The 26,453-nt window shown below is 39.7% G+C and overlaps 1 protein-coding gene across 1 annotated transcript in view; it reads left to right on the forward strand.

Annotated features, from left to right (window-relative positions):
• Window positions 1-26,453, forward strand: part of ERP44 (endoplasmic reticulum protein 44) — a 52,483-nt gene that overhangs the window by 3,387 nt on the left and 22,643 nt on the right. The window contains 4 exon segments of the mRNA XM_066992689.1: window positions 16,869-16,941; window positions 18,611-18,650; window positions 21,698-21,768; window positions 21,771-21,812. Coding sequence (XP_066848790.1) covers window positions 16,869-16,941; window positions 18,611-18,650; window positions 21,698-21,768; window positions 21,771-21,812 — 226 coding nt within the window.

The following is a 26,453-nucleotide window of genomic DNA, read 5'->3' on the forward strand; positions in this document are numbered from 1 at the left end:
GAGGAAACCACCAACTGATAGCGAGGAAAGGGAAGGGGGAAGTTCTTTGCATTTTTTTTTAATTATTTTTTCCCCTCGGGCAACTGTAAAAGGATTTCCCTCTTCTTGCCCTTCAATCTGTGGAGGTTTATCAGGTTTCAGACCTCTACTGCTATGCCTTTCTTTGTGGCTTGTTCAGAAAGGGGTCCCAGACAAACCAAGAACACCTACTTAACGTGTTTTGCAACACCATTGGAAGAACATACTTGGCCCCAGATGCTCTGAGGTTGTATAAAGTCGGAGCATCTTCTGAGTAGCACCGCTGCCTGTTTGTATGCTCTTCCCCGTGAGCTGATGTGGTTTAGTATTGCCAGGTAATACCTAGTGTTACGGTTGGTCTTACGCTATAATTTTCATATTTTTAGTTGAGCTTTCCAAATGCTGCCTACATAGCAGTGCAGTTGCAGCCGCTAGGAGCAGGAACTTAGAAGAGGAACTCAGAAGAAGACAATGACCTTGCAGTCTTCTATTAAAACTTTAATTGAAAAAAAAATGCTATGGGATAATATTTTTGTTTCTTGTTTGACTGCTGTTGCTTTTTGTCTTGTTAGCATGACATCAAGTACCCCAGTAGCAAAAATGAAAATTAAATAAAATGATGTCTTATCTTACTGTTAAACAGGCAGTTTGCTACTTGCTCTATCAAAGAGAAACTGAACTCTGTACAGTTTTGCAGTGTGTAGAGCATATTTCTGTGCACTTGCCTCTCTTTGTGTATTTATAGGAATCCTGCTCAAAATATTCTGAATTTGAACATTAGTCAAAGACTATAATTGGAGGCAAATTTTAGGCCACTGAGCTTTTATATAATGAAAAGGGTTCCCTGCAAAAATAGCACGAGAGTTTTGAGTTGTCTATCATCTGTCATGCCCTCTGAAGAGTAAATTAGTTGTTAACTGAGGAACCGTCCCTGGGAATTTGGAGGGGGGCGGGTGGGTAGGGGAAGCTTATTGCTCCTGAAACCTGAAATGATTCTTCAAACAGCGCACCAAGGCAGTGTTGGAAAATGTAGAAATGAGTTATTGACAGTATAACGTCAAAGATCCTGTCGCTGGCAGGTGATGCTCCTTATCTTTGTTTTCTTTTGATATCCTTACTCTCTGCTTTGCTTTCGTTTTTTGGCAGGCCAGCTTTCTTAAGCAAGACACTGGTCCTCGTGCCACTTCCTTGGGAAAACAGTATACCGCTTATTCCTATTGCTGCGCAGTAGTCCTCTCCTTTGTTTTAATCAAACCTAGCTCTTCTTGAATGTCTCTGAGGATGATATGCTGCTATTCAGGAGGAACAATTGTTTACCTTGCAGGCTCTTCCGTAAACCTCACTTGAATAGTTTGCAGACATTCTATGTGACTCCTTTGCTTTTTTTCTGTGTGTAAACTTTATTATGTGAGTCTATTGAATGTAGTTTGCTTGAAGGGAGAGAGTTGTCTCGCATGAAAAGAAGATATAAAAATATGTTATAAATCTTATAATCGTGCACCAGAGCTGCTTCACACGCTCTTCATGACAGTCTAGAGATATCTTCAAGTAATGGATGCTTCAATAATGGAGTGGTTTTGGATGCATTAGCAATATTTTAAAATATTTTTTTAAGAGTGAGCTCTCAGTGATGTGGAGGTGGAACGTTTAGAAATTTGAGCAGAAGCAATTTAGTGTGTTGATGTCAAAGGCTAAGCAATGTTTTCTTCCAAAGCTCTAAACTGGAGAGAGCTCCCGAGAAACAGAAGAGGTCAGGCGCATTGTATAGGATCAAGAAAGAAACAGAGAGCAGAATTTCTTGGTGTGGGCTCTATCTTTGTGCTTTCTTTCTCTCTGATGCATCTTCATTCATCAGAAACATGCTAGCAGTCGGTAGAAATGTGACTTTCTTTTTCAAAATAGCGATGCCAACTGCTCATAGAATTTTTAAAAAGCTCATAACAGATTTTTGAAATTTTGACTTTTCAATTTATTGACTCTCAGGTATTTAATTTTACGTTGTTAAGAGTTGTTCTGTAAAGCAGTGGCTGTACTCAACAGTAACTGGGAATATTTTTTCACTTCCATTTGAAGATGCTGTTGTCAGGGTGCTGCATTTCTGCAAACCAGTTGTAGGACCCTGGCCATGCTGAATTACGCTCTGGTGATTACAAAAACTGACAAGATGTATTGCAGAAGAGTTCCATCGTTTTTTCACATATACAGCTAAACCAAACCTGGACGCTCCTTCACACACGTGCATGCACACCTCTTGTAATCCTGTAGCGAGCCACAAGATCTGCCACGAGATCTGCACAAGATTTGCGTAGGCGATGGAACACAAACTTTGTTTTGTTGCTTGCACTGGCACTAAGCAAAATGTGAAGTATGTAGTGGTACGCATCTTAAACCACACGCTGACTGAAATATTGAAAGCAGAGAAAATCGAGTGAAGATGGGACATCACACGCAGTTATGTGCGTGCGGGTGCTCTCTGCGTACCTTGAGTTTCCAAGGAATTATGTGTGCAGCTTGAGGTTTCTGGTAAGCAAAGTAAATCTGATCATCTGTTTTTCATTGCGGTAAATGTTTGGGGTTTCTGCCCTCCCCTCATTTCTTCATCTACATTAATTTGTCAAAGCTTTCTCTCTAAAGCCATAGAGGAGTGGTGAGTCTCACTGCGTTTACCCGCTGGGGCCAAGTTGTAGACTTTTGTTTTTGATTGCTTCTGCTGGGAGCTTGTTGATCGTGTCAGTTGGAAGGAACCTCTAAAGGTCTTTTGGTCCTACTCCCTGCTCAAAGCAAGACTACTGTAGGTGAGGTTGCTCAAGGTCTTTTCCAGTTGAGATCTGAATATCTCCAAGGATGGAGATTCTAGAATCCCTCTGAGCACCTATAAACATTGTTGAAAATTCTATCTGAAGAACCTCTTTGGAGCAGCAGCTTGTGTCCTGTCCCTGTGCATCTCTGAGTCTGTCTCTGCCTTCTCTGTAACCTGCAGCTGGGTAGCTGATAGCAGCAGCTACACCTTTCCTTCTTAAGGCCGAACAAGTACAATTATCTCAGCCTTTCTTTGTATGTGCCCTGTTCTCCAGTCACTGTTCATCTTGGTAGCCTTGTGCTGGACTTCACTCCCACACGTTAACCTCTGTCTGGTAGAGACAAACCCCAGCCTGGACAGAATTCTTCAGATGTGGTCCCACAAGGGCCAGTATAAGGGAAGAATCAATTCCTTTGATCTGACGGCTCTGCTTTTGCTAACGCAGCCCACGAGGTATGCAGTTGGCTGCCTTTGCTGCAAGAGGCACGCTGCTGACTCCTGTGCAACCTGCCCCCCAGCACCTTTCTGTCCCTGGGGGATGGTGAAGAGCTGTTTTCTATCCAGTTGGCTCCCAGCCTGTATGGGGTTAGTCCACCCCAGATGCAGGACTTTGCCCGTGTTGAACTCCATGAGGTTCCTGTCAGGCTGTTTCTCCAGCTGACCGAGGTCTCACCGAGCGGCAGATCTCCCCTCTAGCATATCAGCCAGTTCCCCAATTTGGTATCCTCAGGAAATTTGCAGAGGGGGCACTTTACTGACAGCCAGGATGGTGGAACAAAGACAAACATTTTTGCACCCAATACTGATCTTGCAGAGACTCCACCAGAGACCACTTGGACCTGGTACCTTTGAGGAGAGCCCTGTGAGCCCAGCTGTTGTGTCACTCACTTCATAGTTCACTTATTCAGCTCATATATTACCGGTTTAGGTCTAAGGATACTTTGAGGGACTGTGTCAGAAGCTTGTTAAAGTCGAGGCAAACAACTCCTTTACAGTCAATCAGACAATCAAATTGGTCAGATTGATTTGCTATTTCTGAATCTCTGCTGGATGGACACGGCTTCTGGGAGGAAAACTTGCCTCCATAATTCTCCTGGGGACCCAGGAAAACGCATGCTATCTGCTTTTGTGTGTCTGTACATGTCCAACTTGTTTGTTTCTAGCTTGATCTTACCTTCATGTGGGTAATGCTTCCCTTCTACAGTATTCTACGGGGCTCAGACATCATCAGAAGAAAATGATGGGAAGAAGACATTGAGTTCCTAAGTCTTTTTTGGGGTCCTTTGTCGTTAGGTTCCTTGCTTGTTGAGCAGCAGACCTACAATTTTCTTAGTCTTCCTTTTGTTGCCTGTAGAAACCTCCTGTTGACCATTAACATCCCCCTGTAGTTTCAATTCCAGCTGAGCTTGGGCTTTTCTAATTTCTCCTGTCTGCTCAAGCAATGTTTCTCTACTCCTGCCAAGCATTCCTTTTCCTGCCTCTACCTTCTCTGTACTTCATTTTTCCGTTTCTGAACTCATCCACAAGTTCCGTGTTAACCCATGCAGATCTTCTGCCATACCTTACTGACTTTTTCTGCAAGCGAAGTGGATTGTTTTTGTGCTTTGAAGAGGTTGTCCTTGAGCATCAGCTGGCTCTCATGGGGCCATTTCCCTTTCAGAGCTGTGTTCCAGGAGTGGACTGAATTGTTATCGAGACCCGAGTGTCCTGCAGGTGATAGATGGGAATTACCACGAGTCCTGATCATTACTGAGTTATAGCTGAAAGCTTTCTCAGCATGAAGAAATGAAATGCTGGAGCTCCCGAAGGCTTATTTCATGGAAAAAGTCGGTTACTACATTATGAAGTGTTTGGACAATGCTCTCAGACATGTGGTTTAATTTTTTGGTAGTCCTGTGCGAAGCCAGGAGTTGGACTTCATTATCCTTGTGGGTCCCTTCCAACTTGGGATATTCTGTGTGTTGGAGTCTCTCGGTTGCTTCACTTTGGGACCAAAATTAAGGATATGCTAACTTACGTGGAGATTTCGAGTATATGGTTGGCTGCTTTCACTTTGGAAAGGAAAATACTCTCCCTGGCACTGGGAGAGAGACTGTTTTTTTGCTTGTTTGTTATTTTTATTATCTCTGAAGCTTTTTATCCTAAAAGGTGTTCGTGAAACACAAGCCTGAAGTAGAAAGCAGAGCCCTGGAAATGGAATATAGTAAATGAACTGGTTCCTTGGCAATCCTTGTCTCTCGTCTCGCGTGTCATCAGTGGTCCTTGCCTGGTTTTAATGTGTTTTATCGAGGTGCATCCAACAAAAGGTCTGTGAAGATGTCAGCTTGGGCTGTGGGGTCTTTTTTGTTCTTAACATTTGTGAAGAGAAGTGGGGAGAAGAAGAGTAATCTAACTTCTGTTGTAAGACAACTGGCAGTGAAGCTTACATTTCATCTCCAAGTGGATTCACGTGGCAATTGGGCGTAAACCTGGAGAGACCTTGTTCATTAGGAGCTCTGCAAGGAAGCACTTTGAAAGGCAAGGCGTAGGTGCCTGTTCCAATGGTCTTGAAAAAGAAATCAACAGCTGTGGCTGTGTTGTTGTTTCCCACAGCTGTCATGACTAGGAAGTGATGATAAAATTAACAAAGGGAAAGTGTTGCAGTGATGCACCCCCATTTGTAATCCCAGGAGCTTTTTGTTCCTTTAGTCCCCTGTCACTTCTGTCTCTGCCATGGTTTATTGCTATCCCCTCTCTTAAATCTTGCTGGAAACGCTCAGTCCCTCAATTCTTTGCCAGTTATGAAGATTATGGGTTTTCATAAATGTGTGTATGAAAATACTTTTTTTTTTTTTCTTTCCCCTTCTCCCTGTTGAGTCGATCCACTTGGGATTTTGGAGAGAATGACTGCAAGACAAACGGGTAGCTTCACAAAGGTAATTAAGGCAGTATGTGGTGCGGAGGGGGAACAGTTAGGGGTTCTTTCCTCCTAATGATCTGTTAATTAGTGAAGGGAGCTCAGCGAGTGGGGGGGCCTCTCAGGAATTACCTTTGACTGACATTTCAAACTGCTTTGGTTAAGAACATGTAATTGCAGGGGGGAGAGGGCTCTTTATTTTTGTCTTTTTTGTATTTTCCCTGTCAACATAGGCTAGCAGAATTTGCTAAGATGGTGCAACGGTGTATATATGCATGCATGTATAAAATTAGCATCACCTAGCTATTAAATATTATTTTAAAATAAGCTAATACATCGCTGTGATACCTGGCAGAGGACTTTTGCGACTATTTTGCTTGCTGTGATTAACAGTAACCACTTCTTTATTTTGCAAACAGCAAGCACCCTACATTGAGCTGGTTAACCGCAGAGCCAGCGCGTCCAACACTTGCTACCAGTTCACGCAGTGCGCCGTGTGAAGGTGGTACTATTATTTTTAGGACTGCTCTGGAATGCTTGCTTGCAAGTTTTCATGGGAGCTAGCACGTTGGCAGAGTTTGTGTTCCTTGGAGGATGTAAAGCAGCAATGGGGTATCCCTATCGCGTTCTTTTGTGCATTCCAAAGTATCTGTGGCATGTGTCCCGTCCCCCGCATTATTTACTCTTCTGCTGCCCAGCGTAATCCACGATAAACTGACTGCGTGTGTGCAGCCCTTAGCAGCTGTTTAGGGCAGAAATAGCCCCTGCGCAGCCTGAAATTAGCCACTCATTCTTCAAGCTCTAACTTGCATGTGCAGATGTGGTCCTAAAGGTGATTTTTTTTCTGTTTGGGTCCAGGCAGCATAGCTTTAATTAATTTTCTGTAGAAGATAGTGAATTGATTAATTGTGAAATGTATCTTTTTTTCCTCCCTTAACTTCAGAGGTTTTTCACCTTCCAATATATAAATGGAGTAGTATTTCTATTACTGCTTATTTGGGAAAAATCCTTATCCTCTCACATGCCACTTGAAGGTAGCTAGTAATAAATACCAACCTGAAACATCCAGGCCAAGCATTTGTTACAGGCAAGAAAATGGGTTGCCAGTGAGCTTTTATATACTGAGATTTGTAGTTCACGTCTCTAAAATGGAGGCTTGTGAAGTGTGCATCACAAATTTGCCTGAAAAGAAATGAAAATAATCCAAGTAGCATAAACAAAGGTGGTGTTTTAAATGGATTTAGGCTTTTCTAAAAGAGAAGAGGTTCGGAGCTGTGACGTTAAGGGAGTAGGAAGCTGAAGCAGCAAACCCCCCCCCCCCCCCCGGTCGTATCTTAGAAAGTTGGTGGTTTAGAAGTTGTGAGGTATTCTTCCTTGTTTGGTTTTCCCAGAAAAAAGAGGGAGGAGCAGCAGCAACACAGGACTGGCTCTCAGATGGTTTTTCATGTAGAAACCGAAGTTTCATACGCTGTGGATGGTTATGCTGCAGAGCACTGTATTTGTCTTGGTAACTGCCCAAAACCTTAACCTCCTGCTGAAACATTAGGAGGTCATCTGAGGGAAGGTGGCATCTCGGTCACGCTGAAGGAAGAAAAAAATCTGTAGCACGAGGACGGTCTTAGTGGTACTGGAAGTACTGCTGCTGGAAGTTGTAGGTCTGAGGTTGGTAAAAGGGGCTGGCTGGGGGCACACTCACCAGTGGGTACGTTTGGCCGAGATTGCAGGGTGCAGCGTGACTGCGATTCCGAACTGCAGGAGGGTAGGAATGTAATTTTAGTTGTCATCCACACGCTCGCTCCTCTGCACCGAGCGTATTGCAGCTTTAGTTTTGACGGCTGTTGCTCTGAGCATGAAATAAGGATGGGCCAAATCAAGTTGGCCGTGCTTCCACATTCTGAAGCCAATTTTGTCATTTGGAAATATGGCTAGGCAGCAGCACTAATATGAACAGCATAACTTAAACAATGTTATCAGACTTGATGTGTCTGCTCGTGTTCCCTTATATTATCTTTACAGTTAAAGCACCATGTTTTGCTTTCCTCTTGGTGGGGGAGAATGACCCTAGCTGTATTTTTCACTTAAGTGTTTTGGTCTAATTGTCATTTTCACTTTTTTTTTTCTTTTTTTACACAGTGCATTAGCTGCAGACTTTAAAGCAGTTAGGACTCTGCACCTGTGGAGTCACAGGGTTTTGATGCTTCATCTTTCAGTGCTGATGTGAATGTGGATATGAATGCTCTGCGTCTAGAACTGGCTTTATGCTCGCAAATGTGCACGGGTTTCTTGCTTACTGTTCTTATGGGTTCTGCTGTGTAGAGCTCCTGAATACTTTCATCCTTGGAGGGGAAAAAAAAAAAAGGCAGCAAAGAGCAAAAATCAGACCAAGCAGAGTGGGACCTGTTTCCAAGATGTTGCTACCCAGGATCGTATGCAGAATGTTACAGATATGTGAGAGTGCAGATTTCTTGAAGGCTGCGCTTTCATTACGCCACCTGACTGATATTTTATCTAAATTGCCTCTGAGGTATTTCTATCATGGAGAGCTAGTTCATACGTGTTTATGATAGCCTTTTAATTTGCATTTGAGCAGTTGGCTTCAGTGATTCCTACCTACTTTGAAAACAAGTTCCAGCATGAAAGGTAAACCTCAATAGGCTTCTCTTTGCTCAAGTTCTGTCTTTTTTTACACCACAAAGAGATAGATAACTGGATGTTTTGGAGCAGAATTGAAAATAGATTGTATTTGCACTACTGAATACATGGTTAATGAAAAGATAAGCAACTGAGAGTGAGTAGGTGTTGGAATTGAGTATTTCAGTTGAAAAGGATTGGTTTTTGTCTTGTTGAGCAATAATACTGATATGTACTAAAATCTACTGAAATTAATACTTAAGAGGAACTGTGTGTTATTTTTAAAGCAGCAGGATGTGCGTAGGCAACAGGTGTAGAATAATCTGAAGGAATGAGTGCATGAGCAGGTAATCGAATTTTCTAAGACAACAAGCATTCATGTGAGGTTGGAGATGCTGTTTCTGATGAAACACTACAGCTACTTTCAGCTCCCACCTCTGAGATTACACTTGAAAGAAGAGTTCCTGAGTTCGGTTGCCTCTCCTTCCACAGAATTGCTTAACAGTTTTGGTTTCATTTCCATCGCCGGTCCAAGAAAAGACAGAACAGAGAGGGAATCCTCATTCGTTGTCTGTTCTGCACTGGCCCTGTCCATAAAGACTGGAATAAAGGTGAGAAGAAAGACTGTAGACAATCCTGGTGAAGAACGGGATAAGTAGGTTGCTTTCTGCAATGATGCATGTGGGTCTCAAAGGCAGTCCTTAATAAGCCTTCTGTTTAGACTTGACTATTTATATGAAATGACTCAGTTTTTTCTCTATTCCTACACAGCAAAATCATTTCCAAAGGTATTTTAAGTCTAAAAATGCCTGTGACTTACTTAAAATGCAGAGGAAAGTCTTGAGAAAGTCTTGACTTGCATTTCAAGTGTACACACCTGTATGAGTACATGTGTAATCTGTGACACGAGGAATGAAGTCGTGGATTTAAACTCTAAGGTTTAAACTCTCTCCTATGAACAGTTTTGGTAATGGCTTTTGTGTGGTGTAGCAATTGCCTTCACGGAGAACAGGCTTTTCTCCTTGACATAGCGAAAAAGAGTTGGCAAACTTCTGCTCTGCTATCAAAATTTTCTCCTTGGCAAGACCAAGCTACCCTTTATTTTATGTTGCTGGATCATACCTTTGACAAGTTCAGAAACTTCAGGGTATGGACTTTCAGGAGCAGCTGTTGGTGTTTAATTTGCGCTAATCTTTCTGGGTGTCTAATTCTATGTACTTTATTCCTTCTTGAAAGTGAATCAGCGCGTTGCTGCCAGATAATCAGAGCAGTTGGTAGCCATGTCAAATAAAGAAAGCGGTAATGGAATGTGAGGTTCTGCCACCCCTTGATTTTTTATTTTTTTCTTATAAAGCTGCGCAAGTTATATTATTTTTCAGGGGAATTCTAGTCTCCTATTAGTAGTAAGCGTGGTAAATAAAATATCTGAAGATTCAGAGTTTTCAGGCAGTTTCCTGGGGAGCTGAATTCATGGCTTTAAAGCTATGAAACACGCTTTAGGGTAAGCTGATATTTCTGCAGATGTGGGCTACTTTATATGTTTTTTGTGAAGCAGTACAGTTGTTCAGACGCCCATTTACACCTGTGGTAGATATATGGAACGTTGCCTATAGTGGGATATTTCAGACAAGGAAAATAGTGCGTTACGGCCTTCACTGGAGAGTGCCCTTTTCCCTCTGGGTCAAGAAGGGAAGTAAGTCAAAGTTAGAAAAGAGTTGAACTGAAAATAACTTACAGGTCTTATCTCTGTGACATTTTTTTAAACACGTCTCGTGTCATTTTCGAGCCCTGACTTGAGCATTCCTTTAAAAGACAATGATCCTTAGATTTGTGCCCAGAGACCTGAGCTTTAAAACTGTGTTTAGATGCGTGGGTCTGCCGTTCATAGCCTTACGGAAAAAATGTGGTGTGTTGAATTGCACATTTTGATAGCGAGGTTTAATTTTCTTCTCTGCAATGGACTCTCTGAGTGAACATATTGCATCTTGTAACAGGAATGCACAAGCTGCTGGGAGGTAAATTTACTCCATTCTACTGGGGGCCTTCAGTGCTATGGCAACAAGCCATTGAGACACCTCTTTGGTTGTGAACCATTCCCAGTCGTAAATGGCACGAATGACAATCCTACAGGGCTTTTCCAAGTCAGCTAAGGTCAGCTGTAGGAACCACTAATTGCAAGGTGGTTCTCTTCACCTAGAGCGTAGAATCAATATCATTTGGAATTGCAAAGATAGGGATCAGTTGTGATATTTGGTTTTTTGTTTCCAACTTTTTCTTCTGCAAAAAGTTCTTTAATATCGATGGTGTATGCACCTACACCAAGTATTCCTGTGAGACACTTTTAAAATGGGAGTAGGTGACAAGATACACAGAGAAAAAAATAAAATTGCACTACCTCTTAATATAGTGCTCTGTCTACCTAGCTTTGTGCAGGTTCTGTAGCACAGTTTAGCCTTTATAGGCCATTCAATTTTATAATGATTTAGCTAAAGGAGTAAGTTTACTTTTCACATCTGTGTGCGTGTGTATATATATTATCTGTAGTTGAATTTAGTTAGATTTTCTCTGTTCCCATGGGAGGTTAGTAACTGCGATCCCTAAATCTGTTTTCAGTAGATTCCTTTGAGTTTTTAAATTTTCCCTGATTCAATTTAAGATGTGGCTGTTGAGAGAAAATAATAGGAAAATGATTTTTTGGGGTATCAGTTTAAAAATTGCTCTGCAAACTTAAATATACATCAAAGTGATCATTATTTAGCATTTTGAACTAATATGGTTAGGTCGCTGTTTCATAATAACAGATAATATCCCTAATAAAAACCCTGTTTGATGGACAGAATAAGGGATGGCAGCCTTCAGTTAGTCTAAATTATGAAAATGTTCAGGCGTGCCCTGGAATATGGCAATGACAATTAAAAGAGTCGAACCACTCTACTGAGGGGGTGAGTTACGGTCTCTCTTCCCTTATTTTTCCCCAGCATTCTGTATTTACTGTTGCCTGCCTCTGCTCTGGATGCTGTGGTTCATTGCGGAGCTTCTGGGAACGCGACCAGTGGGATGTCCCTGATTGATGGCTCCGAAGCCGAACTTCAGGGGCTCTTACAATGCCTGTCAACTTCAGCACTGCTTTCCCCTGGGGCTCCTTTCAATTTGTAGCATCCTACGGCAGGCTGTAAACCCATCTGCTTCCCGTTGTCTGTGAGTTTAATGCGGATCTCGGAGCAGCAGCAGATTAGCAGCGTGCATAAAGAAAACGTATTCGGGGACTGAAAGTCAGCTGCAGAGTCCTGTGGGGCCAAGACTTCAGGTAGTAACTTCAGCGTGTCAGTCTGGATTAGAGGTAGGATGGAGCTGGTTGCCAGACGTAAAATGATTCTGTGGTAGGGGAGAGAGGCGGTTTAGTCGTGTGCCTTAAGGATTTCCCAGCAGGAAAAAAAAAGGGATAGATGGGAAGTTTAGCAAGTGAAAATGAAGGCTGGTCTTGTTGGCTGCCTTGCAGCTGTAGTGCTAATTAGAAATCATAGTGCTCCAAGAATAGGTTTTCTGAAAAACACGGATGGTTTGCTCTGGAAGTGAGGACCTCCGTTTCATTGTGTGAATTAACAGAAGAAATAAGTGAAAAACTGAAATACAACAGAACTGGTTTTTTCCTTTTCTTGCAGTTTTAAGATTGTGCCCAGTTAGTTAAACTGACTCTTGTGCAAGAAAATGGTGGGTAACATGAAATGAATTTGGGAAGGAGATGCCGCTAAACCTACAGGCCTGCCTCTCCTGTCTGGCTAGCGCTGAAAGAACTATCAGCACTAATTGCTAAGAGTAAAATGTTGATAAAAGCTTTACCTAAACCTCCCGAATGACCAGCGGGCTTCGTTAATTGGATGTGTGCTACTGAACAGCAGGGCTGCCAGCAGAAGAGCCATTTAAATGGCGTGCATTTTCATTTCCTTTTGGAAAAGGGATCTGAAATGCGGCATTTGAAGTCGGAGAGGTCTGCCTTTGAGGGGCTGTGGGGTGAATGGGATGGGTTGTGTCCAGGCCTGCTGTTTTACGTAAGGCAGCTTGTGCAGTGCTTTGCCATAATGTCAGCGGAGGACAATGTTGCCTTTTGGGCAGTGCTTTGAGGTCTTGTGTTAGAAAAATTCAAAATGTCAGCTAATGTGTAGTTACTTCTCAGAAACAAATAAATAAGTACTGGCTCCTGCCAGGAGCTGCTCGAACTTGAAGTGAATTGTTTCGCTGTGAGTTTGTCCCCTCCTGTGCCCCTCGCTGGTTCTTTTCACAATTCAGCGTGTGGTTTGGGGGATAAATTCAAAAGAAATCCCTGTGATATTACTGCATAATTTCTTCAAAGATTTTCTCACAACTGAAGAAAGTGGGTCAGAAATGCTAGGATTTCTGTACCAACCGAACTTCCCAGTGAAAACAAGCACAGCGTTATCTTCAGAAACTTCCAGGAAACAGGGCTGATCCATTCGGGCTGCATTTGGCAGGGTCACTGAGGACAAGAGGAGCAAATAAACGTACACAAGTGTCATCTCCTCTTCCCTCTCCCCTTATCAACTAAGTTTCATCTTTGCCAATGCATTGTTCAGTTCCTGATGTTTTCTTCCTCAGCAATGCATTCATTCAGTAAGCGTATACATGGTTTCTGCACTTGCTTTTTAGTCCACGTTTTTTGACATTTTTCTATAGAGATTGAGTAAATTATAAACACACATTCATCCAACTTTTGCAGTTTCAAGTATTTAGAATTTAAATATTCTACTATATCTATATTTTTGACAGTTTTCCTTTTTGAATTGTTTTTGCAAGATTCCTTCACTGAGTTTGGAGCTCTTGGGCAGTTGGTTGGAAAACTTTTTCCCTGGTTACAAATGTGAACAGTTACTTGTGTCCATCTGATGTAGGCCAGTGGAATACTAAATTTGCATTTAAAAGTTTGGAGAAAAAAAAAAGTAAGTTTTTTTTTTTTTTGCCACTGTTTTTCAGAACTTAAGTTCAATACCTGCTTTATAGTGTGCAACTGATGTTCAGGAACAATTTCTTCAAAAATACCTTATTTTCTGCCCCTGTGTGAAGCCCCATTCACAGGCTTCATCAAAGGGTAGAATATATTCTCAAAGCTGTGTAGCTTCTTAACAATTTAAATACAAATTTATATTCCTTCGTGTTAAATATTAATGTAGTAATATCACAAACCATCTTGCATCTCTGGGGACAGCGGCATTACTGGGTCAAAAGGGTGTGCTTTGTTTCTTACAGGCATTATACCCTGATGAAAGCATCAGCTGAAGTGAGTCTTGCGTGTATATTGGTATTTCTGAAAAGAAAGCTTTTTTCTCCTTAACTCTATGTACTTAATGTGAAGGTTTTGGCACCCACAATTGTTTAGTTGGTATAAAACATTTAAGAATATACTTGTGAATATATTCTGACAAAATAGGATTTTTCGTATTTCTAGTGGGGAAAAAAGTATTCCAATCCTCTCATATTTGTGTAGCTTTCGGGGAAATAAGTTCTTAGTCTCAGTGTTTCTCTACTACTGTTTAATATGAAGGGGCAATAGGATCTACAGCTTGATTTCGTCTTCAATATATGAAGATAACTGAAGTCTTTGCTTCGGTACTCGCAGCTTGCACCATGTTTTTCTACAAATAATTAAGAAAGCAGTGAAAATTTTTATTTGTGCTATGAAGAAGTGCTAGGTTAATTTGCTTTTATTCTGTACATAGCACAGAATCCGGTAGAGGACTGTATTGGTGAGTAAGCCCTGCACTTTGACTTTGCAGGTAAATATTTGCATTGAAAGTTAAAGTGTGTTGTAGCAATCTACAAATGAAACTACAGTTCCCGCTCTGTATACCTGCTAAATAACACAGCCCGTTACCTGATCGCAAACATAATACTTATCTGTGTTATGTTTAATTTATGTTTACTTCATCCTACTAGATGAGATTGGTGTTGCTGCTGTAAAATTGTACTTGAAAAAGCCAAGTCATTTAAGAAATTGATATCTTACCCATTTGGTATGTTAAGAAAATATGAAATCTGAGGCTCCTGTGGAAATATTTTCACCAAAACCTACTGCAGGCATTCTTTTGAAGTTCCCGCTATCTAGAGGCTCGTGTGAATTTTCTGTGTAAGCAAGCGTTGTCTGTGCTTATGAGCAGGACGGGTTAGCCCTGTAATCTTAAAGCATACAGCCAGAGGGTTTTGAGACCTCGCAGGGCAGCTGAAACCCTGAAATCCGCAGATGAATTTGCGGTCACCTGTGTTTAGATTAGATGACAGCCAACAAAAAGAACATTGGGTAATACTGTTTGTTAGGTAAAACAATAGTCCAACTGTTACTGTTAATCATTGCTGCTGCTTCAGTTACACACGAGTTGTACCTAACCTAACACTTGCAATCGCTACAGCATGAGTGTACCAAAAAAAGGTACGCTAGCTCATTCACCCGCTGAGCTGGCCCGTTACCACAAACGTAACCACTACTGGCAGCACCTCCGTGCAGCAGCACCACAGAGGCTGTCATCCCCTGCACCACCCAGGGGGTGACGGCGAGGTGCCCGTGCTGCTGGTGGCCCTCAGCCGTCACTCCTCTGTGGGTGCCCCGGCCGACGGGGCTCCTCTGCAAAGACTGAAGGCAGAGTCCTCTCTTCTTGCTGGTCAGCAGCCAGTGACACAGCGTCTTCAAAGGTACTTCCCCTGTACTGACCTGCCACGACTTAAGAAGCTCATAGGTTGCTTAATGAGATGCTTTTTAGCAGACGGCGGTGTTCTGCAGTCAGTTTTGGCCATGGACCTTACAGCTCAACCACTAATGTTGTTTGTACACGGTCATCTTAAAACCAGCCATTAGACATTTGTGTCTGGCAGACTTCAGGTGCCATGGGAAGACTGTGCAAATGCCTCCAGAGATCTTAAACTTGCATAATAATGTCCAGTTATCAGTGCTTTTCCCTTGCTAGGTATTTTCTTCTACAGAAGCTGATGAGTTGTCAGGCTGTACTGTAAGATGGACTCTCGCTGCAACCCAGCAGCTTCTAGTTGGGAAATACGAAAGGATCAGTGTCTTCACTGGCGAGCGTTTAGTGATCCACAGATCTGAAGGAATTGAAAATCATTGCTGGAAACCTCACCTACGTGCCATGTACAATGATAGTTTCAGACTTATCGACAACGTCTCGCTGCAAAAGACTGCCACAATTTTTTAAGCTGATTGTAATGAAAGAAGACATCCACCGCGTCTCGTGTTTTTGAGAAGTCAATGTTTGACATGCATTGGCAACAAATGCTAGGAAACTTGATGTTTGACATTGAGTTAGTCTTCTGATAAATTGTAGACAGTGTCAAAGACAAGCGTGCCCTGGGGGCTTGCTGCTTGTAATTGTTTCCTAAAGCTGTCATACCTGTAGCCGGTCAGCCACTGGCATGGTTCTGGCATAGGAGAGGTGTCGGGCTCTTCCATAAATACAGAGATCCTCGTATCACGATGCTCCAGCTTTTCTCCATGATGTGATTTGAATGTCATTTGTTTCCTGCTATTTTTTTCCCCTGGTGCCTTTGGTAAAACCAGCCGTCAGGTCTGCCTGTCTAGGCTCAAGCAGAGTTTCTTTGCAGCTACCAAGACCAAACCTAAGGCTCTGCTCTCTTCGTGACTCCTTGACCTGTATGCGTTTGTCAGTTTTCTGCTGAAAACCTTCCTTTCCCTTTCCTATCACCCCTGTCAGCTGAAGGATCATAGGCTCAGTGAAGAGCAGGTTGAAAGGCACCTCAGTGGAGCAGTCCAAGCCCTGGCCCTGCGTAGAAAAGGGCTGACTTTCTGGCCAGGGGTTGCTCAGGCATAAAACATTCACGTCCCGGTCAAGAGTTTGTATTGTCCTGCTCAAAAACTTGCACACCTAACTCTTCTGAAGTGAAAGTAAGGTGTAACTTGCTGAGACAGACCAGCAACTTTAACCCCTTTCTTCCCCCACTGCGTTTTGAGGTGAAAGAGCTATGCCAATTGCAGTGAAGATGAGTGTGCTTTTCCATAAAGCCGGGTGTTGCTGGGATAGTTGCATTAAGAACAATACATGTGTCGGTTGCTTCGTAATTGAATGATGTGCCGATGTGAGTTCTCCAGTTTTTATAGTCTGGGGTGTCTGTGCCAGTGACATGCTGGGCCTATGCACTTGTGCCAGATTGTTAGGTGGCTAAAATGTGGGTTTCGCCTCTTTCTTCAGAACGCAATCATGAGTGGAAATTTTTCTTAAAGGTACAAAAACTGCCTGTAATATTTGTGCCATCACAATGAAGAATCATGTGAAGAGAGTACCAGTTTAACTTTGTAAGAAAGTTTTATCTGTAAATAAAGTTTATTTGTGGCAGTGCTACATCTGAAATGCTTTGTCTGACTTGCAGTTATTTTTACTGTTTGTTCCTCTCCAGCTTTTGAAGCACAGTGTTTAAAATCTTAGGTATGATACTACTTTACTGTTGAAACATTGCATACCTTACTGGTTTGTTTTCTCTTTTTAGGTGTCTTGGCTTTTTAATCCAACGAGAAGTGAAATAACAAGTCTAGATAGTGGAAATATAGATGACATTTTAAGTGAGTACTTTGAATCTTTTTTTTACTTAATATGTCTACAGCCACTTATCTGTGAGAATCTTGCAATGTTATTAGATAAATATGTATACCCTAGCCTTGGAAATATGGATTGCAGTCTGCATAGACGTTTTAAATACCTGTGGTCAAAATTAACCGTCTGAACCAATGTATCACTTACCAGATTAATTCACTGTAATCTAAATGAGAAGTTGAAGCGGCTAAGAAAAATACCTGGTGTCTTGTCTGCAGATGGGAGCACTTGATTATATAACCAAAACCTGTCAAGAGAACATTTTAAGAGTTCTCAGAAAATAGCAGCAACTGAAACCCTTGCTGGTAGGCCTTAAGTGCCTTGCTTGTTCAGCTGTGCTTTTTCTGAGGTTGAGCATTGTCTTGATTTCTAGTGCCTCATAGGAAGGAGACAAATTAGTATTTCAATTACTGTCGTAAAGTTAAACTGATGTGTATTCCTTATCTGAAACCTTTTTGCCTGAAAAGCATGCAATTTGCCTGTCTAGTTGTCTTCATATGAATGAAAAAAAGCAAAAACCCTTCTCTACTACCCACCTACTACTTTAAATACTTCATAGCTTAGGGATAACCCTAAACTTCTCTGTGCCCTGAGTTTTCATTAATTTCCTGTTTACCACTTAGTTTCCTTGCTGATAATGAAAATCTTAAAGCCCTACAAACTGTAGTTTTTTCCAGCCTTCTCAAAAAGTCCCTCTTCTAGCATGTTGTCTTTTACAGGCTGTTCTTAACATCTTAATCTTTGCTTGTAGCTGCTTTGTAACTTTGTCAATAGTGCAAATTTATCTAACAACATTTCTGCTTTGTAAAGCTGTGTGACTGATGTTCTATAGTTCTAGCACTTGTCTCAATTTTTTTCAATATCTAGCCCATTACTAGTAATAAAAATCAGTTTACAGCATGGTTATTGTGCAGAGATCACAATTTATTACTGAGGAGTTTAATTATTAAAGTGCGTGTCCTCCTAGTTCTGATGTCTTTTCCTTTTTTTTTTTTTGTTTTTTAGAATGATGTATAGAGCATTATTTTGCTACCTTTTCATATATACCTGTAGTATTTTTTTTCCAAGCGTCCCTTAGTATTGGGGAGGTTTGGGGTGTTGAAAATTTCTGTCACCTTTTTGCCCTAGTATCCACCTTTTTAGCAAGTCAGGCAGTTTTAGATAGATCAGAGCAAGTTGCGCAGGCAGCCTGCGTGTTGTCATTCTTCTCACCCGAAGAGCTAACCCTTAACACTTCAGCTTTTAACTTTTTCTTCTAACACTTAAGAATACACCGTATAATGCTTGAGAGATACTAGAGTGCACCTTCTGGGTTTGAGTGCTTTAATTGTAAATCAAGACTTACTTTTGGTCTCATGTCATTTACTACTTCTGTGTCTTAAGAATTGACATCTTTAATATCTAATATATCAATAAAGTCAATAAAATACTTGACTGGAGGCCTCTTTCATCACTTTCCCACTTGCTATAGATTATATTTCAGATAAGATTTATCCTAGCAGTTTTCTAGTGGGCTGTGTGCTGAATAATCTAGAAATATTAGTTTTTACGGTTTGTATGCATATTGTTATAATCTTAGATTGAAGTGCTAAGTAGTTTGCCTCACAATGTGACATTCTTTTCTTCTTCCCTTCCCAGACAATGCAGATGTTGCTTTAGTTAATTTTTATGCTGATTGGTAAGTTACATAAGTATTTTCTTTTTTTTTTCCCCGATGTTTAAACTTTTGCCTGTTGAAAACTGTCATGTTTGGCAATAGTATCGTAATTAAAGTTACAGTGGTATGTCACTTTCAAAATGGATTTTTCTTTTTTGTTTATGTGTTTGCTTTCATCTCGATTGCTTCGCCTTCTGCTGTTCTGCCACCTTTTGTTTCGTTCAGGGCCTCCATGAGAGAAAAAAGGGTTCTGTGGCAGTAAGGAATAACACGTTATGTGATTGATGTGTGGTGGCTTTCTTGTTTGTTTGTTTTTCTCTTCTCACAACAAGGGAAGTTTCATTAATTTTTTTTCTCTCTTAACATATGCTAGTACCCAAAATATTCCACTTTTATTTTCCTTCAGCTTCGTTCCCATACATATGTGCTAGTGAACAAAAAGTCTGAAATTACATTAAAAATCAAATCCGTCTCTAATATGGAAGCCCTTCCAAGTGAGAAGGAGAGAACTGAGGGATGAAATCTGAGCAACTAGAAAAGGAAAGAATTTGGAGTGAGGCGTTCTGAAAGACATACTTAGCTGGAACTGTTTAATTGGATTTTTTTAAAAAAAAACTTGCCTATAAAATTGTTGTTAGAATTAATTTAAGCACCCATGCCCTATTTTTTTAATTGTGTTAGAAATAATTTTAAATGTTATGTTCCAGCATTAATACTTCTAAAGGAACCTTTAACAAGGGGGAAAACAGAAAAATATTCAGGGGAAATAGAATTTAACATGCAAATTAATATGGAAAATGAGGTCAGAAATAAATTACTTTTTTCCTTGTTTAAAGTAAATAGATTTATAATGTAAACCAATATATAAACCAAAGTATTATTATACTTTAAATATTCTGCTTGCTGTTTTGCTTTGTGTGCACAAAATGTTGGCCATCAGAATCAAATATCATCTAAGGGGATTAAACTTCTAATTCCTTTCGCCTCTTTGACATTCTACTGTATGTCTAAGCCTGCAGGTCCATATGGCCTAGAAGTAGCAAGCACACAATTTCAAAAGAAAAATTACCAGTTTGCCTTTACTGATAATTCATTAAGGCGATTCGTGTTAATTTAAATTAATTTTTAAAAGTGATTTTGAAAAATTAATGCCCGCTCTTTTCATATAGAATGAAATTCTCAGTGAAGAAGTTCTTAATGCCTTCATTTAAACTTTCCATAAAGATAAACGTTATACCAAACTAAATCAGTTTAATAACCTTTGTATATGCCTCTGTCATTTTATAGACTATTTTTATGTTCAGTTAGTTTGCATCTGTTCATTTGGTACTGCAATTTCTATTGATATGAGGCACATTTAAACCAATAGAATTTTTATGTAGAGAGATTGCATTCATTTACCAAGTAAATTGCTTGAGATTTCATTCTTTATAATGATGGTGCAACTAACTAGGTATAAGTAAGTAATTAGCTCTGATATCCTACCTGTTCTGTATAGAAATGTACATTAAAGGCTGTCCTTTAAAATAAATAAAACTTTTAATATGGTTATTTTCAGACTGTGGTCTGCAGACCCCTCACAGATCATGGACTACTTCTTGGCTATCTTTAATAAAATCTTTTGAAAAGCAAACCTAATGAGAGTAATTCTAATACACTGAAATTTAGTATATGCCACTGAGAAAATAATGTTTGGATTTTGCAAAAGACAAATTGCAGGAAGCTATTTTAGAACTTGATCTAGCAAGATAACAGAAGTCTTATTTTAGGACCATGTTAGCACAGCCCCTGCTGCAGTCCCCACTGTGGTCAGATCCTCTCTGTAGCGGGCTTGCTTTGAATTGGAAGTTGTGTGTTCATTTTTAAGTTGATTCACTAGTTGATAACAGGCTATAAATTTAAAATACTGCAACCTTAATGATGATCGTTATATATAGGCATTCAGGAGTAACCCCCCTAATATTGTGTACTGCCAACCTATGACATAAATGAATTGAATGAGAACAGATCAGTTTTGCTGATGTAGATGCTCTGCTGTAAGAGTGGAGGACAATGAGGGACAAAGAAATACATATATGCTACATAAATGTGTAATGTACAGTTGTGCTGGCCAGAGTCAGATTTGCCTTAGAAGATGAGCCTAAGCCCTGTTTGTATTTCCAGAGCAAAACCTGCCTCTACACTTGGACCATTTCCTGCTCTGGGCAGTGTTTCAGTGTGGGCTGGTTTATTGCAGGTTTGCTTTTAGATGCTGTGGTGCGAGGTCTCATGCTGACAACTTCCACAGTGCTGTTGCATGTCTTCAATCGAAAATTCTGCGATGTGTTTAGAAGAACAGTTTATAAAGTTACTTTATTGACATACTAATAACGAACTTGCGCACTAGTGTTACCATAACCTCCCCAAAACCACCAAAACATCTGGGGCCTCTTTCATCTACCAACATCTACAGCCTTTTTCATGGTCAGAAAGAGGATTTGCTTCAAAAGCTGACATGGCTGGAAGAAGGGTCCCATAGAATTTTTTTTATTCATAGTGATCTATTAACAGCCCATTTAAGTACTAGGCATAATTTCCGTCAAATTCAAGCAATAAAATAATAAGCAACACTTCTGTTGTTGACCCATGTAAAGTTATCTCTTTGATATTTCTTGAAGGTGATTGTTGGTGAATATTTTAATCTCAACAGCCCAAGTCTTTTTACTAGATTTTTAAAACTCTTTCTACACAGATAATTCAGTTAGGAAAAACAAATTTTTAGAATAAATTTTCTAAATAGAATGTATTTTCTGAAGACTTACAATTGACTAATGTTGTGTCTTAAGCTAATAAAGCAGGGGGATGCATCTTGAGTTGTTTTTTTTTCCCCACCTGAGTTCTTGAAGTTACTTTGGAACCTATTTTTATCCAATCAGTTACTGACATGATTACCAGTATATGTTTTGTTTGTTCTACAGCAGCTTTTCTTTCCTTTGCTTTTTCATTTTCCGTCAAATATTGAAATGTTCTGTGAGTCATCAACCAAAATATTTCAAGTTAATATTTTGAAATATTTTTCTTTTCCACAGGTGCCGCTTCAGCCAAATGCTGCATCCTATTTTTGAGGAAGCTTCTAATGTAATTAAGGAAGAATATCCAGATAAAATCAAGTGGTGTTTGCTAGAGTAGACTGTGATCAGCACTGTAAGTAAATCCTGGTGTAGTTTTTCCTGTGAAATCCTGTCTGTAGGCTACTCATGGAATTGAGGTATAAAATAGAAATACTAAAGAGCAATCTAAAGTGTAGTTGGTTGGATCTGACCCATCATTTAGCCTAGAGACAGTCGCTTGTATGTATCAGTGAATCTCTTCTTCCAAGTTTGTCAGGTCAATCTCCAGTGCTGTTTTCTCATTTTATCTGTAGACGTGTATTTGCATCAGTTCAGAAAAAAGTCTTACTTATCGAGGGAAGAAAGGTCTGGGGTTATAAAATGAATTGGGTTATTGAGGAGTCAGAGAAGCACTAGTACAGTACAACCAAGAAGAAGCAGCAGCAGCAATTGTCAGCATTGACAAGATGTTCTGCTCAGCTCGTCCCTCTAAGAGTCTTGGTGGACTGCAAACTGCCTTTTACACTCCTGGTAGTGTATCAGAGCTGTTCTGCTTTGCTGTTTATACACTTACGATAAAAGGTTGCTTATTTTGATGTTCCTGTCCCCCTAATTACATGAAAAAGATAATCTAGAATTTACTTATATTAATCCCAGAAGTTTTTTAATCTCATAAAATAATCCCATAATAAGTGAAACGTAAGGAACATCTGCTACCTACTGAAAAACAAATGGATAGCACTGAGATTATTATGTTTTTTTTTTTTTATAGTGGAAGGTCTGCTTTACTGTTCTGTGCTTCTGGAAGAACAGCATTTGTGGGCATAATTTCTTTACAGTAGTTTGAAATTCCCAAAGAGTAGTAACGGTTGCAAATGGCTTCAAATCCCAGCAGAAATTCAGTTCTGATACTGATTGTAGTATTTGGTCTTTACAAAACTGTTGGTTTGTAAGAAGAACTGCACTTGGGATTTTGAATTGCTCTTAGTCTGTAGCATATCCCTTGGATTTACCCTTGACCTAAAAATTGTGTTTCAGTGCTGTGTTACAAAAATGTAGAGAGAGATTCTTGTAGGACAAAAGTCATTTGCATCTCTCTGAAAAGTAACTGATTCCATTTTTTTTTCTATTTTTGACAATTAACTTTTTTGTGTGTGTTAGAGGGGATTTTTCCATAAATAATAATTCTTGGCTTGAAATGTGTTTGTTCTCACTTGCTGATTTGAAAGTCATTAAGTCCAAATGAGCATCTTTCACTGACACCATTTTGTGCTCGATTCTGTATGCATACATGGAGGTGCCCAACAATAAGAACACCTGTTTTGTGATCTTGAAAGAGATCTCAGGTATAAAAAATACGTTTAAGGAAGCAAACTGTATCAACCAGGTATCTGAAGTGGAAAGTAAGCCGACTTTTCAAACAGTTAGGAGTGGCCAAAGAGATTTTGTCTTGTCCCTTCCCAAAGGTCAGTAAGACCAATTTGTGACCACAGGAAACCTAAATGCCACTGAGATATAGGATGCCTTTAAAGCCTCAGCCGGGAAAGAGGCATGGTGTTACTCACCTAAGGTGTAATATGAACGGTTTTGAAGCATTCGGCTGCCTTCCTATCTTGGAGTGTTAGGGATGTGTTGAAAAGAAAAGTTGATAGAAAAGTTTGAACATATATGTTCTTGAAGAACAGTTACATTGTGCACACAGTTGTAGAATCTCCTTTTGTGTAAAGAGCACATTTCTGTATCTGTCTGTAGCATTTCCAGAGCAGCTGCAGCAGACAGGGTGCCTGCCGTGTGCTGCACAGAATGTCCTTTAGTCTCCTGGACTTTTAAGTCCAAGAGGGTTTTGTTTGTTTGTGGTGTTTTGTTTTGTTTTTTTGCTTTCTCATTATAATGTTGTCTCTATCAATTGTATGTTTTCCTAAACTGCATTCTTGAACAGCCTTTTCTAGAATAATAGATTACTTATTTATTTTCTGGAGCCTGGAATACCTTTCCAGGTCTAAAATACTTGACCATGTTGTCAGCTTCTTTCTCTTTCACACACAATGTTGCTCTCTTCTGATACCAAAAGCATAGCATTAAGTATTCAGACTTCCCCTCCCTTAAAGTCAATTTCCAAGTCAGGCAATGAATTTTTTTTGGAGTAGTATATTAAAGGCAAAGTCTGACATGCAGTCTTTGCTGAAACTTTTCTATTGAGTTTTGTCTTTGTGTAGCTACTGCAGTACATCTCAGAATAAGTGAATTACCCCTGGTCTTTTAACACTGCAGTTGCAGAAACTAAATGCAGTTGTAGCATACATACTTTTATATCAGCTTATTAAGTGAGTTACTCTCACATACTTGAAATTGTTTCTGCATATTCTTCTGTATATATCCAATCACTTTCATCAGTGATTTTTTTATCAGAAAATGATTTGGCTTGGGGAAGGAGAGGGGATTAATGACAGTTTGATGTTTGGTTCACTCTTTTTTTCTTTTTTAAATTTATTTTCTTGCCCTTAATGTCTTATCTTGGTGTTTAACAGTCTGGTTAGCTCATCTTTTCATAGAGTCAATGATATTGATATGATATCAACTGAAATTTTTAATAAAGTTCTCCCAAAAGACTGTAGTAAAATCAGCTTGTGTTGTTGAGGTTTATTCTTAAGATTTACATTAACAATCAAAGTCTTTACTTTGTTTCCTGTGGCTTTAGTTATTTGGGGAGCTCAGAAACAGTCTTTGAGCTGCTGGATGCCTGATGTTTAACCAAGAGATGTTCTTGCCTTGGCAGTTATGTGCCTCAGAAAGCTGCTTTTTCCCCAAGTATTTGAAACCCTTTAGGGGCTTGTTACTTAATCTTCTCATATGGTCATTGAATTGAGCTGATCAGAGCCTGTTGGAGAGCTAAGGCCTGGACAGAGGAGGAGATGCTACGGCAGAGATTGTTTTCCTTTCCCTGGGAGTCAGTGCAGAGGGCTAAGTGGTATGAGACAGCCGAGCGTTGTGGTCCTCCTTTTTGTTACTGGAATACTGTGAGTTCTCTGTGTTTAGTATTTGTTGTCCTTCATTTAACAAGTAGATGAACACATCTTTTGTTGCACAAACTGTAAAATGTGCAAATTAAAAATAAAATCCTATCACGACAGACCGAGTCTCTTTCGCTAAGTAGCATTGCCTTTCAGAATTAAAATAGCAAGGGCCTATGTGTCATTCCTAGTTTCCAGTGTTTATTTGCTGGGTGGTAAGCAATGGTACATTTCGTGGCACACATTTATTGGGTGTATTCTAATGTATAAGTATTTTAACTTTATAATTTTAATGTATGTAATAGGTGATTTTTTTTTTTTGTAAGAAGGGTGGATGTTACTATAAAAACTGGCTTGGGCCCTTCTGTAGTAGTTTACATACTTTTGTCCTGTTTTAGCTTTATATTTTTGGATGTGTCTATGTATTTTAGCAACACTAAAAGGTATATGCCAACGCTTTTGGAGGTTTTGTGCCTGCAGATTTCATACAGTTAGCAGTTCACTATGAAGATGATGTGTGAGAGATGGCGGATTATTTGCATTACAAATGGTCTGTTTCTTGAAACCAAGACTCTGCAGGGAACCCAAATAGCTGATGTCAGGCCACTCAAAAATAGCTTTCAAATGGTCAGCTAGGCATAGATACTTTCCATTTAATGCACTATTATTGAAGCACTCTGCAGGTCCCAACAGCTCACACCGGCTTCTGAGGGCAAAGCAAATTAAAGAGAATTATTGATGCGCTGCCAAATGTTTGATGCTTAATGACAAAACCATCATTCTGTCTGCTCTTATAACCAATATAAAGATGTTTTTCTGGGAAGTGATAGTTAGGCCCCAATGTGATGAAATACAAATTCTAAATATTAACAGTCTATTAAGCCTCTGTATGTGTTATGGTTTACACCGCTTTATCAATATCATGCAGGATAATTATAACTGAAATGTGTACGTTAAATCATTAATGTACACATTTTGCTCATTACGCTGGTGTGAAACATACATTAAAGGTAAATCTGTTGAGGCAAGTACTCTGTTTCCAAGACTTTAACCTTTTATAGCTCATAAATATCTAAGCTTCACTTCATTGTTTGCTGTTGAAATCTTTGATGTTTTTGTTGTGTTCAATTTAATAATACTTGGAATAGAGGTGCACATTTTTTTATAATATAATACCTAGTTAAAGTGACCTTCCCTATAAAATTATAAATCTTCCTGCATATACGTTATTACGAAGGTTTTATTTTGTTGTTTGTTTTTGTTTATTTGAGGGTGGTTGTGTTTTTTTTTTTGTTAACACAATTAAGCAGCAAAGTTAGAAACCTACTTAGTACCATGGATTTACTATATTTCTGTTTTCTTGTAAATAAGTGAATATTGCAATACAGAAGAACTCATGTTTCTGGAGGACAGTTTGTATTATGAACAGTTTCTATGAATTCAAAATTAAGATTTCTGGGACAGGATTCTTATAAACTCAAATATATACGGGGGTTTAACACCTACTGTACTATTATTTTTTTTTACGCAAAGAGGTTTCTGGCTTAAAAAAATAAAAATAGAAAAATAATAGCTGGTTTGAATCAGTCTTTGTGCTTTGAAATAAAACTCACAAGTGGGATGTTGAGAGGTGCTTTGCTAGACAGACTTTTCTGGGAACTCCTATTCTTTTGAAGTATGTTAATGAACTGCTGATCTCCTTGGGTCTGGCTGTTCCTGTAGTG

Source organism: Anser cygnoides, chromosome 2 (assembly GCF_040182565.1).
Source record: "Anser cygnoides isolate HZ-2024a breed goose chromosome 2, Taihu_goose_T2T_genome, whole genome shotgun sequence".
NCBI lineage: Eukaryota > Metazoa > Chordata > Aves > Anseriformes > Anatidae > Anser > Anser cygnoides.